Below are 16,166 nucleotides of genomic sequence, written 5' to 3' on the forward strand. Positions count from 1 at the left end.
TGTGTGCCTTGTTATCGGAGCTTCTTTCGCTCCCTGCGGGTCTAATATTGTCTGTAACGCGTGTAAGAAACCCCTCGCATTTCCTTTACCCGCAACCAAGTTCTAATGTTGCACAAGCAGCTTGGCCAACTTGGACCAAACGGCGAGGAGACAAGCCCCTTTAAATCGCCCCTTAGCTTCGGCCTCCCCCCGCTTTCTTAAAATGTAAAAAAGGAGGAGATGTGGTAGTGCACCGCCACTCCAGCAGTGCCGTAGTAGAACGTTGGGACGCTTAATCAACGGACCTGCGGCCTTGCCGGGTCGTGATCGCACTCCCACCTCATCTCCCCATGAGTCATCACGGTCGTGGAACTGTCTGGCTCAATCACCGGGCGCAGGGACAATGGTCTTGCCCCCAGGTGAGGATTAGGCTCCAGACGCTACACGCTTCTCCTCAAGACGTAGCCAGATGAGATCATGCATCACCTGATGATCTCCTCGACCTCGCTTTCTCCGAACTCCCCAGTCCTCCACTCCTACACTCGGATAGAGTAACAATAAAAGGTGCCAGGAACCGCAGACGGGAGACTCTCAAGGAACATCGACCTCCGGGTCTCCCGCTGCTGGCGATCTCCACTAGATGTTATCTCCGCCTCGCCTGCTCTTCTACGCTGACCGCTGGGTAATTTACTCAGAGCGGAGGGAGCCCAAACATGACAGGCAACAGGACTTCCTGCTGCCTCATTGTCTTCCCTGAAGGCATCTGGTCACATGGGGGGGTGTTTGATTTTGCACCCCCATGTGACCAGCTTAGTTGCGCCCAAGGACATGGGTTACCCCATGTCCCTAGGCAGATACACCACTGCTTGTAGGGAGACTTCAGGTTTGATTTGATCTAGAGTCCACCTATTTGGCTTTTTGGCAGTCCATGGCATCTGTAAAAACTCTCATCCGACACCACATTTCAAATTAATCAACTTTTTTTCCTGCCATCTTTCTTCATTGTTCAACTTTCACACCCATATATAGTAATGGGGAATACTATGGCATTAATTATTTTGATCTTAGTCCCCAGCGACACATCCTTACACCCAAGTTGGGACCAGTGCTCTTTAACCTATTCATAAATGACCTGGAAGTAGGGGTGGGGAGCATGGTGGCCAAGTTTGCAGATGATACCCAATTATGTAGGGTGGTGAGAACCACAAAGGATTGCGAAGAGCTCCAAGCGGACCTTGATAAATTAGGTGAGTGGGCTAAGAAATGGCAAATGCAGTTCAATGTAGCTAAATGTAAAGTGATGCACATAGGGGCAAAAAATCCAAACTTCACATACACGCTACAAGGGTCAGTGCTATCAGTCACAGACCAGGAAAGGGATTTGGGCGTCTTAGTTGATAGTTCCATGGGAATGTCAACTCAATGCATGGCAGCTGTGAAAAAGGCAAACTCTATGCTGGGGATAATTAGAAAAGGAATTGATAATAAAACTGCAAGGATTGTCATGCACTTATATAAAGCAGTGGTGCGACCGCACTTGGAGTACTGTGTCCAGTTCTGAGTATCGGTCATCTCAAAAGGATATTGAGGAGATAGAAAAGTGCAGAGAAGGGCAACAAGGATGATTGAGGGACTGGAGTACCTTCCCTATGAGGAGAGGCTGCAGTGTTTGGGACTCTTTAGTTTGGAGAGGAGACGTCTGAGGGGGGATATGATTGAAGTCTATAAAATTATGCATGGGGTAGAAAATGTTGACAGAGAGAAATTTTTCTCTTCTCACAATACTAGAACCAGGGGCATTCATTGAAAATGCTGGGGAAGAATTAGGACTAATAAAAGGAAACACTTCTTCACGCAACGTGTGATTGGTGTTTGGAATATGCTGCCACAGGAGGTGGTGATGGCCACTAACCTGGATAGCTTTAAAAGGGGCTTGGACAGATTGATGGAGGAGAAGTCAATTTATGGCTACCAATCTTGATCCTCTTTGATCTGAGATTGCAAATGCCCAGTGGTGGGATCCAAAAATTTTAGTAACAGGTTCCCATGGTGGTGGGATTCAAACAGTGGCGTAGTGCCAATGGGGCTGGGCGGGGCACGACGGGGTGTGGCCGGGCATTCAGGGGCATTAATAATTTCTCTGTTACTGTAAAAAACTCTTACTGTTCCTAATTTCCAGCTGGTATCTTTCTGTCCATAATTTAAACACATTATAGCAAGTCCTATCGTCTACTGCCAACAGAAGCAACTACTGCTCCTCTAATTGACTGCCTGTCAAATACTTAATACTTTCAAATACTTAATTTTGTTTCTAGAAATCAAAAAAAAGGAGACTTTCCTTAAACAAGGAACTTTACCATATTGCTAAAACATGTTTTAAAAATAGCCCAACAGGGAGAATTATCCCGTTTTCTACCTTCGCTAACCAGCCACATAGGAAGCAACAGGACTTTATGATTTTTGGACCTAATGGAATTTCTAATGGAAAAGCAGACTCAATTAGTAACGCCCTCTCGGCACACACAAATAATTAGTAACCCCCTCTCGGGAACTGGTGAGAACCTGCTGGATCCCACCTCTGCAAATGCCTTAACAGACCAGGTGCTCGGGAGCAACAGCTGCAGAAGGCCATTGCTTTCACATCCTGCATGTGAGCTCCCAAAGGCACCTGGTGGGCCACTGCGAGTAGCAGAGAGCCGGACTAGATGGACTCTGGTCTGATCCAGCTGGCTTGTTCTTATGTTCTTAAGTCTCTTTTCTAGCTCCTTAGTGGTTACCCTTCCCTGTCTTAATCTCCTTCTGATGTCTTGGCTGCAGACTTCCTTTTGGTGATGATGGAGCCAAGGAATAGAAAATCTTCAACACCTTCAGTTTCTTCATCATCAACTTTAAACCTGTGTAGTTCCCCAGTAATTACTTTTGCCTTCTTGAAATTCAATTGTAACTCTATTTTGGCACTTTCTGCTTTGACCTCCGTCAGTAGTTGTTGCAAGTCATCGCTATTTTCTGCCAGTAATGTTGTATCATCTGCGTATTTCAAACTGTGAATGTGCCTTCCTCCAATTTTCATGCCACCTTCATCTAAATGTAATCCATCTTTTTAAATATTTTGCATGTAGGTTGAAGAGACAAGGAGATAAAAATACATCCTTGTCTGACCCCGCTGTTAACAGGAAACCATTCTGTTTCTCCATATTCTGTTCCAACAGCAACCTGATGTCCAGGGTATGGGTTGCACATCAACAATCAGATGTTGTGGCACACCTTTTCTTTCATAACCGACCATGGATCTTCATGACCACATAGTCAAAGCCTTTGCAGTAATCTATGAAACACAATTTTCTTCTGAAAGTCTCTTGAATGTTCCAGTAACCAACATAAATGTGCAGTGTGATCTTTAGCGCCTCTTCTTGTTCTGAATCCGGCTTGAACATCAGGCATTTCTCATTTCATATATGGTACCAAATCTTTGTTGTAAGATTTCGAGCATCACTTTTATGCATGAGATGGTCTGACAGTTACTACGACCTTTGACATCTCTATTTCCAGAACTGGAATGTATCGAGTGTTCCCAGACTGTCGACCATTGGTTTTATTTTCCATATTTGTTGGCATATTTTTGTTAAGATTTTGATATCCTCTGGTTTCTTCAACTTGGGATATGTCAACTGATATCCCACAGGTATCTGTCCAGTTTTGCATTGCTTTAATTTTTCAGTGTATTTTTCAGTGTTTCAGTGTAGAGAAGAATAAGAGTTTGGATTTATATCCCCCCTTTCTCTCCTGTAGGAGACTAAAAAGGGGCTGACAATCTCCTTGCCCTTCCCCCCTCACAACAAACACCCTGTGAGGTGGGTGGGGCTGAGAGAGCTCCGAGAAGCTGTGACTAGCCCAAGGTCACCCAGCTGGCGTGTGTGGGAGTGTACAGGCTAATCTGAATTCCCCAGATAAGCCTCCACAGCTCAAGTGGCAGAGCGGGGAATCAAACCCGGTTCCTCCCGATTAGAGTACACCTGCTCTTAACCATTACACCACTGCCACTCCCATTCCTTTTAAAATTCCCATTCCTTTTAAAATTTTGTCCTGCTCAGCTAATGTAGTTCCATGCCGATCTTTCAACATACCTAACTTCCTTTTAAAATTTCCTTTGGTTTCTTGGTTAATACAAAGATATGATTATGTGTTTAGGTAGCCTTGCAAGCCCTTACTCAGATAACACAGATGAACGAAACCTCATACTATTGTGGACGGCAGCTCTTAGGAGGAGGCCCGTTTTCTGCAGCTCTGAAGAGGAGATCCATTGGCCCCATAGACGCAGCCCTGAGAAGGGGTGACAGACGCTGCTTCTTCCTTACGCACGCGCGATCCGAAGTTACAGAACCACAAGAAGGGGGCGGAGCCTCACACGAAAACAATCCGTTACAACCGTTACTGGTTGCGCCTGCGCAGTGGCTCTTCGAGCAGGCAAAATGGCGGCGCCCGTAGATCTTGAGCTGAAAAAGGTACCGAGATGGGAAAAGAGGGGAGGGCTGGACCGAGTGTGTCGCCTGCGGGAAGTTTACCGCTTGTATGGGGACTCCTCGGGGGGAAGGGGGGCCGGGGCTTCTGACGGAGTCGCTTTCCGCATTCCGGCAGCGTGTCCCCCATCTCGCTCCTTTGGCGGTGGCGTCGGAAGAGCGCCCGTGAAACGAACCCGCCTCGGAAACATAGATGCGCTTCCTTCATACGTGGGAAAGAAAGGCTCTTCGCCTTAATGATTAAACAAGTCCAGAGTGTCGGAAGCCGCTCCAGACCGAGGGGGCGTGAACTGGCTCGCCAGCACCCCCTTGGCCTTAACCGCCCGCGCACCCCCGGGGGAGTGACTGACTAGCCTAAAAACAGCCGTCGTGTGGTAAAATGATGCAGAGTGCAAACAAAAATCCTGTAGAAAATTTCCCTTTCCGCCCGTCTGTCAACATTTCCTCCACTCCTGCGTGTCCTGCATCTTGCAAAAGCGGTGCCTACCAGCGGTTCTGGAAGAAAACATACTTGCAATGTAAAGGGATCAGGCACTCTGGCCAAATTGTGTGAGTCGGAACTTGGAGGATCAGTGAAGACCGGGGAGATGCATTCACTTCTCCACATGCCTCTGCAAGGATTAGGAAGGAATCTTGTTTGTTTGTTTGTTTTTTTTAATTAGCGAAAAGCTTGCAGGGACTGGTAGACTTAAAATCCCCCCTTTCCACCAATATTTATTTTTGAAAATCATATGCTATCCATTGCAATATCACTACATGAATTATAATTGTCCAAAATAACACCCGACTTGAAAATCAGCTGACGTTCATTCATTCCTAATAAAACACGCTATTTTATGTATTACCCTAATACTAAATTTTGATGTCATATTTAAGGTTGCCAACCTTCTACTTCATGCTTTACGCTCCCAAAATGTTGCAACGTGCTTAATTTTACCACTTGCAGAGTATTGTAAACTTTTATCAGCCATTCTTTTTTATTGGGTCCTCCACTGTCTAGCGAAAATCATTCTTGTGATGGCCGGCTACCGATTATGCCCATTTGCAGGGGGGCACCTATGGAAGGCCTTGCTCAGATGAACAAAGCTGTCATTGGCAAAGCCTAGAGGAAGAGGTTGTTCCACAGTTATTAGGCTCATTCCGCACATGCAGAATAATGCTCTTTCAAACTGCTTTCAGTGCTCTTTGAAGCTGTGCAGAATAGCAAAATCTACTTGCAAACAGTTGCGAAAGTGGTTTGAAAATGCATTGGTCTGCGTGTGCTTTAGAGACCATGCTCATGGAGGCCTCTGTATGTACCTTAAATTGAGCCTGGTAACTGATGGGCAACCACTTAAGTGACTGCAGGACGGTAGTAATGTGCATGCTCAGTCTGGTTCCCAGTCATGACTAATTTGCAGCAGTCTGTAGCAGCTGGGGTTTCTGGATGAAATTTGAGGGGAGATCTGTGTGGAGTCCATTACAGTAGTCTGGTCTTGATCTTACCATGGTGTGGATCCAGGTGGCCAGTTTGGTTGTATCAGGTATCAGGTGCTAGACCAGGAATCTGCGCTTTTCCAGAGCCTGAACTACACTTCCATTAGCCCCTACCAGCATGGGCCAATTACCGTATGACAGAGGCTGATGGGAATTGTAGTTCCTGAACATCTGGAGAGCCGCAGGTTCCCTACCCCTGTGCTAGACTGAGTTGGAAGAAGGTCTTTTTGCAGCTATGTTAATTTGTTTTTCTGGTAATAATGCTGGGCCCAGTATAACCCCAAGGCTATTAACTAAGTCAGTAAGGGTCAACAATCTCATAAAAAATGGGAAGTATAATGTCCTTCAAGATCTCTGCTTTTCTAACTAGCATTGCCTCTGTCTTTCAAGGATTTATTTTCAGTTTATTCACTCTTAGCCATTAAACCACAGCAGACAGGCAGCGATTTAGGTCCTCTACTACAGCACCAGGAGATTTGGATAAGAAAATATATAGCTATGCATACTACCTTTACTTTTTAACAATTGACTGAATTTACTGGAATAATGTTGGGTAGCTCTAAATTCTTGACAAAGGAGATTAAGGCTGTGTGGTTTCTCTCCCATTACAAAAGCCCTTGATGGAGCTTAGGAACAGAATTGAATCTGCTTGGTTACACTGTTGTGTTATTCCGACTGAGCAAAATTGGGTTCCTTTGGGGGTGGGGAGAGGTTGGAAAACCCAGAGTCACAAACCTGCCCGATTCTTTATGTTGATCTCAAATATTCAAGAGGGTGTAAAACAGCAACATTGATACCAGTGTGCTCATTGGATTTTTCATTGCTGCTTCCACCTTTTCCTGCAAACATTGGTAATGTTTATTAAGTGTTTCATCTGTTGTTATCTTATGCGTTTCTTAATTATACCCACTCAAGTTGACCTGTTATTAATTAAGGCATTGGGATACTGTTCTATATGGATATTAGGCTTTAAGTGTTACGACTTGATTGTTGTAAGCTGCCCTGAGCCCACTTGTAAGGAAGGCAAGCAGCCTACAAGTTTAATGAATAAATGTGTGTGTGTCAAACAGGAACTTCTTGAGAATTGGTATGTTTGCTCAAGCATTTAAAGGTCAAAACCCTGTACTCGCAGCTTGCCTGTCCATCAATCAGTGGTGGTTAGCTTCCTCCCTAGCAATTGTTGTCATGTAGAACAAACTTTCACTGCTAATTGAATGGAGGGCAGTGGTCTGGAGAAAGTTTAGCTAGCTGAGCAAACATCACTGAGTGAGTCAGGATAGCTGTTTGACCAGAGAGGATCAGCCCTGCTTTTGAGGAGCACTAAAACTAGGGAGGGGATACATGAGATGCCTTAGATCAGGGGTCGGGAACCCGCGGCTCGCTGAGAGGCCAGCATGCTGCGTTCTCACAGCTGTTCTGATGGCTCCATGAGCGGGAGGCCGCTGGCCTCTTCTCGCCTCGGGCCTCTGCAGGAAGCAGGGGCGGGCACATCTCAGGCCCGCAGAGCCGGGCAGAAGCCACAGGCCGCTAGCTTTGACTTCCTGCCCGCCTCCGGCCTGCTTGCTGGGCGGGTTTCCGGCGGCCGGGCAGGCTGGAGCTGCCGGGTGCCACCGCCTCTGCAGGAAGCAGGGCTGGGCACATCTCTAGTCCGCTGGGGGGTGGGTGAGATGGGCGGCGGGGAGGGAGGGAGGGCTGAAGCAGCTTAGTCGGGCATGGGGAGCTGGAGGGGGGGCGAGCGAGGGGGGTGGTGAGCCAAATGGCTCTTTGGTGGTGAGCCAAATTTGGTGGTGAGCCAAATGGCTCTTTGAGGGGAAAAGGTTCCCGACCTCTGCCTTAGATGATAGCTGCTTACGCAAACAATTGTTCTTTCTCTCAATACAGCCTTTGAATTAATCACTGGGGGTTTGAACCTGAGTCTTCCAGATCATTGGCTGAAATTCTAGCTTCATTTAATTTAGTTATTTATTTCATTGGACTTTATTTTATATCCCACCTTTTCCCCTCCAGAGAAGGACCGGGGGTGGTTTACGATACAAAAATACACCTCCATTTGTATATCAATAGGATCCCATCGATTTGAATATCTCCCATTGCCTATTATTACAGCATATTGTAACATTGGTTGGTTAAGCCAGGAGGCAGAAGATAGTACAGCATCAAGTCCAACCCAGCCAACTAAATGAAGAAACTCCAATGCAGTTGTAACAAAGATGTACTATACAATTTTTTTGCAGAGTTACTCCAATTTTAGTCAATTGACTTGAAAGTACTTAGGAGTAACTTTGTAAGGAATTGTATGGTTGGGCTTGGGGACTCTGTCCCTTCATCTGTGGAGCCAAAACAACCTGGTTTGAAAGAAAATGTTTTGGCCTGTGCCCAAGATTGGGCTAGTCAAATAATATAAGGGGGAATGGTGCCAAAGTTTATAAAAGTAACAACCAAACTATCACTATACAAATCCAAATTGTTTTTATATCATAAATAAAAGAGGGGGCATCTGGTGAAGACCTTCCTGTTCACCCAGGCCGTTTGCCTTTGATCCCCTTGATGCCCCCTTTAGAGGGGGTGGTGGAGGGTATGTGGATGGGAATACTATGGTTTTTAATGATTGTTTTATATGACACTGTTTTTAATGTTGTAAGATACCCTTTAGACCTTTATGTAGGGCAGGATATACATTCCAAAAATAAATAAACATAAATAAACATATTTATTCCAAAAATAAATAAACATAATAATAAAATACTAAAGAAAAATATGTCAAGGAGATAGGGAAAGGTGGAGAGGTGGCCCATGATGTCACCATTGCTGCCTCAGCTATGGGCCTGGTGGAACATCTATGTCTTATAAGTTCTGTGGAATTGGACTAAATCCTGCAGGGCTTGAGTCTCAGTTGTCAGAGTATTCCATTCAGCTGGGACCAGATCCAGATATTTTTGGGGGCCAGGAACCACCAGCAGATTACTTTGCATCGAGTGAAATGCCTTCTGGGGGATTGAGCAAGATGGTCCCGCAGGTACAACCTTTAAAGAACACTTAGGGCATTAAAGGTTAATACCAAAACCTTGAGCTTGATCTGGTGCTAATCTTTTCTCATTCATTGTATGATGTCTGACATTCTCCCAGATGTGTGACTTCTTTAGTCCTGCATCGCAAAGCTGGCCTGAAACAGCCTGCCAACTCTGCGTGGTTTCCTGTCTTAAAAGTTCAGACAGTTCTTATACTTTTTTCACCCCCCCCGCTTTTTTTTTTTTTTTTTTGCTTTGGGCACAATCTGATCCCTTTGTAAGTCCATGGTGCCAATTTCTGGGTTCTGAAGTAGCAGGATTAGGGTTTTCTATCTGGCTTGTCTGAGCTAGGCTTTGATAGAGCTTGTACTTTGATTAAAAAAAAATACCTGGAGCTATTTGACTGGACCACGTTCTGTCAGATTCCAAATGAATTTGCCCTACATTTTTTTTTGGTTCTACACCTTCAAGACCATTTATTGGCAGTAAGTATCTATAGTCTCTCACTGCAAAGGATTATGAGCTCCCACTAGTATGTACTAATCTTGAGCTGCCATAGGTGTTTTGTACCGATTACAGCTGTGGTATTTCCACTGTGAAGGTCATTGGCTTGAAATAAACCTCAGACCTAGCAAATGAATAATAGAGTAGTTTTTGTGAATCGTCTACTCCTTTGCAGGGGAAATCCCCTCCTAGCTTAGAATGATGTTACATTTCATTTCTCGGAGCCAAGGAGTGTTCTGGCATCTTCCTTCCACCACTGGAAAAGTAATCTCACTAGGATGAGGACCAGGTTGCACTGAGCACCGTGAATGCTGAGTAAAACCTCTAGCTCTCGAAGTGGCTGATAGCCAGCCCATTCTAGATAGGGTATACTAATCCTATTCAAGGGTATAGGATAATCTATGAAAATATAAATAGAGCAGAATTTTAAATTTTCTAAAGCCTCTCCCATTTCTGCTGAGGTCTTTAGAAATGGTCTGGGAAGGTACATAAGGAGATGCTTCAACATAGACTGAAAATGCATACAACAAATGAATAGAAATGTTGAGAACTGCATGAGTATAGTGGTTAGCCAGGGTTAAATTGGTTGCTGATAACTTTAACTGTAGCTGCATTTGTACTTTTTCTTCTGTAACAGGCATTTACTGAACTTCAAGCTAAGGTCATTGATACTCAGCAAAAGGTGAAACTTGCAGATCTACAGATAGATCAACTGAACAGGACGAAAAAGCATGCACATCTTACAGACACGGAGATCATGACCTTGGCTGACGAGACACGCATGTATGAAGGTGTAGGAAGAATGTAAGTAAATATTTGTGGTCATGAGCTTTTTGCAAAATTGAATGTAGATAGTGTTTCCATGATGTCTGACATTCTATAGGCCATTGGTGGCGAACCTTTGGCACTCCAGATGTTATGGACTACAATTCCCATCAGCCCCTGCCAGCATGGCAAATTGGGAATTGTAGTCCATAACATCTGGAGTGCCAAAGGTTCGCCACCACGGCTATAGGCTGTGCCTAACTGATACCCATTTAGAGTGACTTGGCAGCGAGTAATTAGCTCAGGTTGCGTGAATGAAAACAACGATGGTTGGTGTAAGCTCCTCCACTATGTGTAACTGTTTAGGGGTACATCAAACAAGAATATGGAGCCATGATTTGAGATTGGTGTTATGTGATGTATGAACTTGAATATCCTAGCTTGTTCCCTGCAGTGCAGGCTAGGACTTTATATGCTTCTCTGCATGGGGTGGTAGGTGGATGAAGGAATGAAATCCACAAAGCCGTTATTTGTCAAGGCAAAGCAGGATTTGAATGCTTGTCTGCAGATTGATTTGTATTTCATAAACTCATAGTAGTTCAAATAATGATTTTGAGTACACTGAGCAATAATTTGGGGTTCCTGTGTGCGTGTGTGTGTTCCACTTCTCCAAATAAAGTTGAAGCAGCTTACCAGATCGTTTAAGAATAATCAAAATAAAACCATATAAGCAGGTGACAAATGTACACAAAAGAGCATCATCTTCACAATACCGTTACCGTCATCTTCTAACCAAAAGCCCTCCAGAGTAGTACAGCTTTACAGGCTCTCCTACATGTTAGAAGTGAAAGGAGCACATGGGACTCCCTCTGGAAGGCTGTTGAAGAGAGTAGGAGTCATCACAGTAACAGTTGGTGTGCTGTTTTGGTTATAATGCAAACCTGGTTATAATATATGATTTTCTGAGTTTCTGTTAAGATAATTTTGCTGACGATGATAGCGGTTTGGTGTATTTCAACAGCATCAAGACTCTATATCACAAATCCCCTTATGGCAAAGTGAGCTGCTGGTGTAGCAATTCTGTGGTGGTTTGGGCAGTGAAGCTGGGCCCCGGTGACTGAGCAACACACAGCTTGTCCTCTTGTGCCACGACGGGAATTCTAGTACCAGGTCATGTGGTCTGTATTCCTGCTCTGTGACAGAGCATAGATCAGCTCCCTAGATAACCAAACAGTTCAGACCAGGAAGTTTTCATTTCAGTGTTGACCTCTGCAGACCAAAATTGCTCTGAGCTTTACACCGGGTGAATTATAATTATTTCCTAAACTCCCAACAAGTTCTATTAATGATCTGCGTGCTTAAATGGTGTAAAGGGAAACATTCTCAGCTATTCAGACGGGGAATTATGCATTTTAAACTTTCATCATAGTTCTGAAAGTAATATGTTGATGTCAGTTCACAAATAGCTTAAGCAGCAAAACTAGACGGTGTGTGTGTGTGTGTGTGAGGGAAGGAGAGTGTATCGGGCTACATAATGAGCCTTTCAAAAGAATATGAACTAATAGAATTAAAATGTACTGGCAAGATGCCAGGAGTCTAACTATCTTCTGAGCAACAGATACCGGTTGCTTACAGTATGCACCAGTTCATGGTCTCCTACTGTGTGTCGCTGGCTTTCCTTCTATGAAGCTCAAAATAGCCGGGGAGGGAGAATAGCATGCGTCCTGTCAAGCTTCCTTGGACTGAGAAGTTATTCATGGCCTGAAAATTCTATATGTTGCATGTGTTATGAACAAGCGTGTTATTTAGATATTGCATTAATGTGTACATGTTGTACATGTTATTCTGTCGTTAAAAAAGGCTTGGGTTTGGGAAGAATAAACTTTATGGTGAAAAAGAGGCCCAGAGTCTCTGAAGGGTAAAAGTGGCAGAGAGCACCAGGAGCAAGAAGTTGGTTAGGAAGACAGCAGTGGCGTAGGACGTTAAGAGCGTGTGTATCTGATCTGGAGGAACTGGGTTTGATTCCCCGCTCTTCTGCCTGAGCTGTGGAGGCTTATTTGGGGAATTCAGATTAGCCTGTGCACTCCCACACACGCCAGCTGGGTGACCTTGGGCTAGTCACAGCTTCTCGGAGCTCTCTCAGCCCCACCCACCTCACAGGGTGTTTGTTGTGAGGGGGGAAGGGCAAGGAGATTTTCAGCCCCTTTGAGTCTCCTGCAGGAGAGAAAGGGGGGGATATAAATCCAAACTCCTCCTCCTCCTCCTCCTGCTGCTGCTGCTGCTGCTGCTGCTGCTTCTTCTTCTTCTTCTTCTTCTTCTTCTTCTTCTTCTTCTTCTTCTTCTTCTTCTTCTTCTTCTTCTTCTTCTTCTTCTTCTTCTTCTTCTTCTTCTTCTTCTTCTTCTTCTTCGTGCTTAGGATGGCACTGTTAGTCAAGCTAGCCACAACTAATGTAACTGAAATAAATATTAGATTAGGAAAAAAAATCCAGTAAAACAAATTTAGTGTGGATTAAATGTTTGTGAAGATGTCCTAATCCAAAAGCATCTATTTTAGTAGAGGATCAGAACAAAACTCTTAAAAACCCTAAGATCTGAATCCACAGATAACTGTGACCAGCCCCTTTGTTTGTCAAAGCCGCCAGAAGAAAAAAGGCAAGCTTCCAACATTCCTGAGATTACAATTAAGAAAGTCACCCCATCTAGGTAGACCACATGCAGAATGAGTTTCACAAAACAGTTAAGCTGATGGGATGTAGCCTGAGGGCCTAGGACTGGATTTAGAGTGAAACCACATGAAGACAAAACACCACCAAATAATATTCAGAATTGTCTTTGCTGATGCTTACCTTCAGGTGCCAAATAAAGACTATAGATCAAATCTACAGTTTCTCTTATTTTCGGACCCGGGATCTGACACCAGGTAACCTAAAGGGTCAGAGACAGATAACAAAGTAGGATTTATTCTGCAGCCATAAACTCTGCCTTTCGCACAATGACACAGCAATAATTTAATCAGCTTAATTAATTGGAATGTGGCCCCACAGTTCTGGTGACCTAGGGCATCAAGCCTGACCCCATGTTTCACTTCCAACGCCTGAACTGGTCCCTTATCTCAGTTTCAAAAGGCCGGGACTTTGCTCCATTGCAGACACACAGCACGGTTAAATTCCACTCTTATTATTTTAATGTAGGCCTTAAAGCCTGAATCAGTAGTTGAAAGAATCTGTATAGTGGAACTCCTTTTCTTGATTATGTTATAGTCAAATTTGTATTTGGAAATTATTTTTATTGGCAGACTTCTAAATAGTTGAAGGCATGCAACCCAATAGTATTTAGACTTCCATTATCTTGTTTACATTTTAAGAAAACCAATCAAGGCCCTGAAAACCGTTAACATGCTAATTTTAGCACACCCAACAAGATGTGCATGGCCTTCCCCATTGGTCACTAAGCAACTAACGTAAAGTTTAACTTTGGCTGAAGGTGCCTCCACTTTCACTATGAGTGCCAACAGAAGTGCTTATGAGATTACTCAGATTCAGAACTTCTTGACTCATGTTCTGTTTCATTCTGTTAGTTAGCTTGTATGATGTATGCTGAATATCCTTCTTCAATGTAATCACCTGGTAAAAATTAAAGTTTTCAAACTGTCCAATTTGACTGGCTCTGGCTGACTAGCATTTTGCTACTAATTTTATCAAACCATGCCTTTTTGGGAATGGAAAGTTCTCCCCTGAACTGGAGGACATCTTCTGGGTGACTCCCATCACATTGAAAGGGAGGCAGGATCAAATTTTCAACTTCCTGTTTCCTGTGGCAGTCACCCCCTCCAACCCAGTTTCTTTTCTGCCTCAGAGGGAGAAGCAGCAGTGCAGTCGCCTGTCCTTTTCTAATTCTATTCTGTTTCACCTTACTCAACTTGGATACTTCCTTTTCTCTTCATAAACCTCTTTCTTCCTTCTGTTAAGAGAGAACAGTGTGTACCCAGCATTTATTTGTGCCTCGGCAGCGTGAGTGAATGCCTGTAGATCAAATAGGATGTGGTTCCTTTAAGATACAGGAAAAGTGCTCTGACAGCTTTCTTCCCAGAAGAGAGACCAGAGCCCTGATTCCTCTTTCTGAGGAGCTGTTTTCGGACTGGGTGGGTGTGACCCAATTGCGGCCTACCTCAGCCTTGACGGCTCTGGAATCGTTGGTGCCATCTTGCCCCAGCAAAACCGTGGAAAAGCCCAAACCCAGCAAAACGGTGGCTGCCATTTTTGGTGTTCCTGTCCAAGCTCCTTTGCCTCCACTGGCCTCCTCAGCCTCCCAGGAAGCACTTGCAAACAGGGGGTGGTTTCATTTCCACATGAGAAACCAGCATGTCACTGCGGGAATCAGCTCCACTGAAGCCAGTAACCCTATTGAGCTCGGTACGGGGGCAAGCATGGTAGAGCCTCTATGAGGGAGGATGTGCTTGCCTTGCTATCTGAGAATAGTGTGTACTGTTGCAGAATCCCCATACGTCCCATCTTCCCTCATGCCATTCTTCAGTTCTTGATTGCAGCCCCCTCAGACACCCACAAATGGGACAAGGCTTCTTGGCCAACAGAAACCATCAGAAAAAGGGGCAGGGTCATCCCCCTCAGGACCTATGATAATTCTTTGGATAGTGGCGAAGATTCCAAGGAGGAGCAAGTTGAGGAGAAAATGCAGGTTACAGATCAATCCCTTAGATCACAGGTGTCAAACTCGCGCCCCTCCAGATGTTATGGACTACAGTTCCCACCATCCCCTGCCAGCATCATGCTGGCAGGGGATGATGGGAACTGTAGTCCATAACATCTGGAGGGCCGTGAGTTTGACACCTATGCCTTAGATTTTCAAGCCTGAGGACTACTCTTACTTGCTTAACAAATCCCTAGCTGCATTGGACAAGAAGGAAACTTTAGGGAGCGGGGAGGAAAAGGAGAAATCTGATACCCTATCCACTCATACTAGGGCAAGAAAATTTTTCCCCACTCAACAAGCACTGGTGAAGTCTTCCCATTTCCTAAATTCTTTGAGAGACAGCTGAAGGATGAATGAGCTAAACCTACAACCAACAGACAGGTCCCAGGGTTCTTTAAAAACTGTATTCCTTACCTGCCTACACTAACCGATACCTACACACTCCTTTAGATGCCCTGATTGCAGCAATATAATCCTCAGATTTGGTCTCTGAAGATGGAGAAGGAAGCATCAGAGACAGTCCTGCCTGGAGGGCAGATCAACTCTCCTGGAGGATGCTGTGGCCATCAAGGCCTCAGCCACAACATCCATAGTCTCAAGGACGGCCATAGTGTGAACGAGGAAAACCTCCAAATGTTGCTGGAGTCAGAATTATGTCCTGAAAGCAACATCCTTTGCAGCAGATGATACTTTGGATGCCATTACCTTTGCAGCCAGGGCCATGGCATCAGTGACCGTCTTTAGGCCCCTCCTGTGGCTCAGGACATGGCAGGCAGACTTCTATTCTAAGTCCATTGCTATAGCCTTTCCCTTCCAAGGGGACAAGCTCTTTGGGGAGGCTTTCAGTGGCATCCTAGTAGATACAAAAGACATGAACAAGGTGATGCCCTAAACCCTGCATTACAACCACAGACATCCTTCTAGTGGCCGTTCCTTTTGCTTGCAACACATCCTCCCCCTCTTCCATCAAGAATCCCCAAAGAATTCCTGGAACAACCAACAAGCCAGCATTACAAGAAAGGATTCTTCAACAAGAAGTTCTTCTCCAAGGGAGAATGGTCAGTTGGTGACAAAAAATAAGGCATCACTCCCAGCAGGCCCTGGTGGGAGGAAGACTGGCTTTCTTCAGTCAAGTCTGGCGCCAGCCCAACACAGATTCTTGGGCTCTAGACACCGTTTCCAAGGGCTATGTAATAGAATTCTACTC

At 44.8% G+C, this 16,166-nt stretch overlaps 1 protein-coding gene across 1 annotated transcript in view; it reads left to right on the forward strand.

Moving 5' to 3' along the window:
- The first annotated feature begins 4,328 nt into the window (after positions 1-4,328).
- PFDN1 (prefoldin subunit 1) overlaps positions 4,329-16,166 on the forward strand; it is a 52,965-nt gene continuing 41,127 nt past the window's right edge. The window contains exons 1-2 of the mRNA XM_048515192.1: positions 4,329-4,481; positions 10,122-10,288. Of these exons, the coding sequence (XP_048371149.1) occupies positions 4,449-4,481; positions 10,122-10,288 (200 nt within the window). The 5' untranslated portion in view covers positions 4,329-4,448. The remainder of the gene's footprint in view (positions 4,482-10,121; positions 10,289-16,166) is intronic.

Source organism: Sphaerodactylus townsendi, linkage group LG14 (assembly GCF_021028975.2).
Source record: "Sphaerodactylus townsendi isolate TG3544 linkage group LG14, MPM_Stown_v2.3, whole genome shotgun sequence".
NCBI lineage: Eukaryota > Metazoa > Chordata > Lepidosauria > Squamata > Sphaerodactylidae > Sphaerodactylus > Sphaerodactylus townsendi.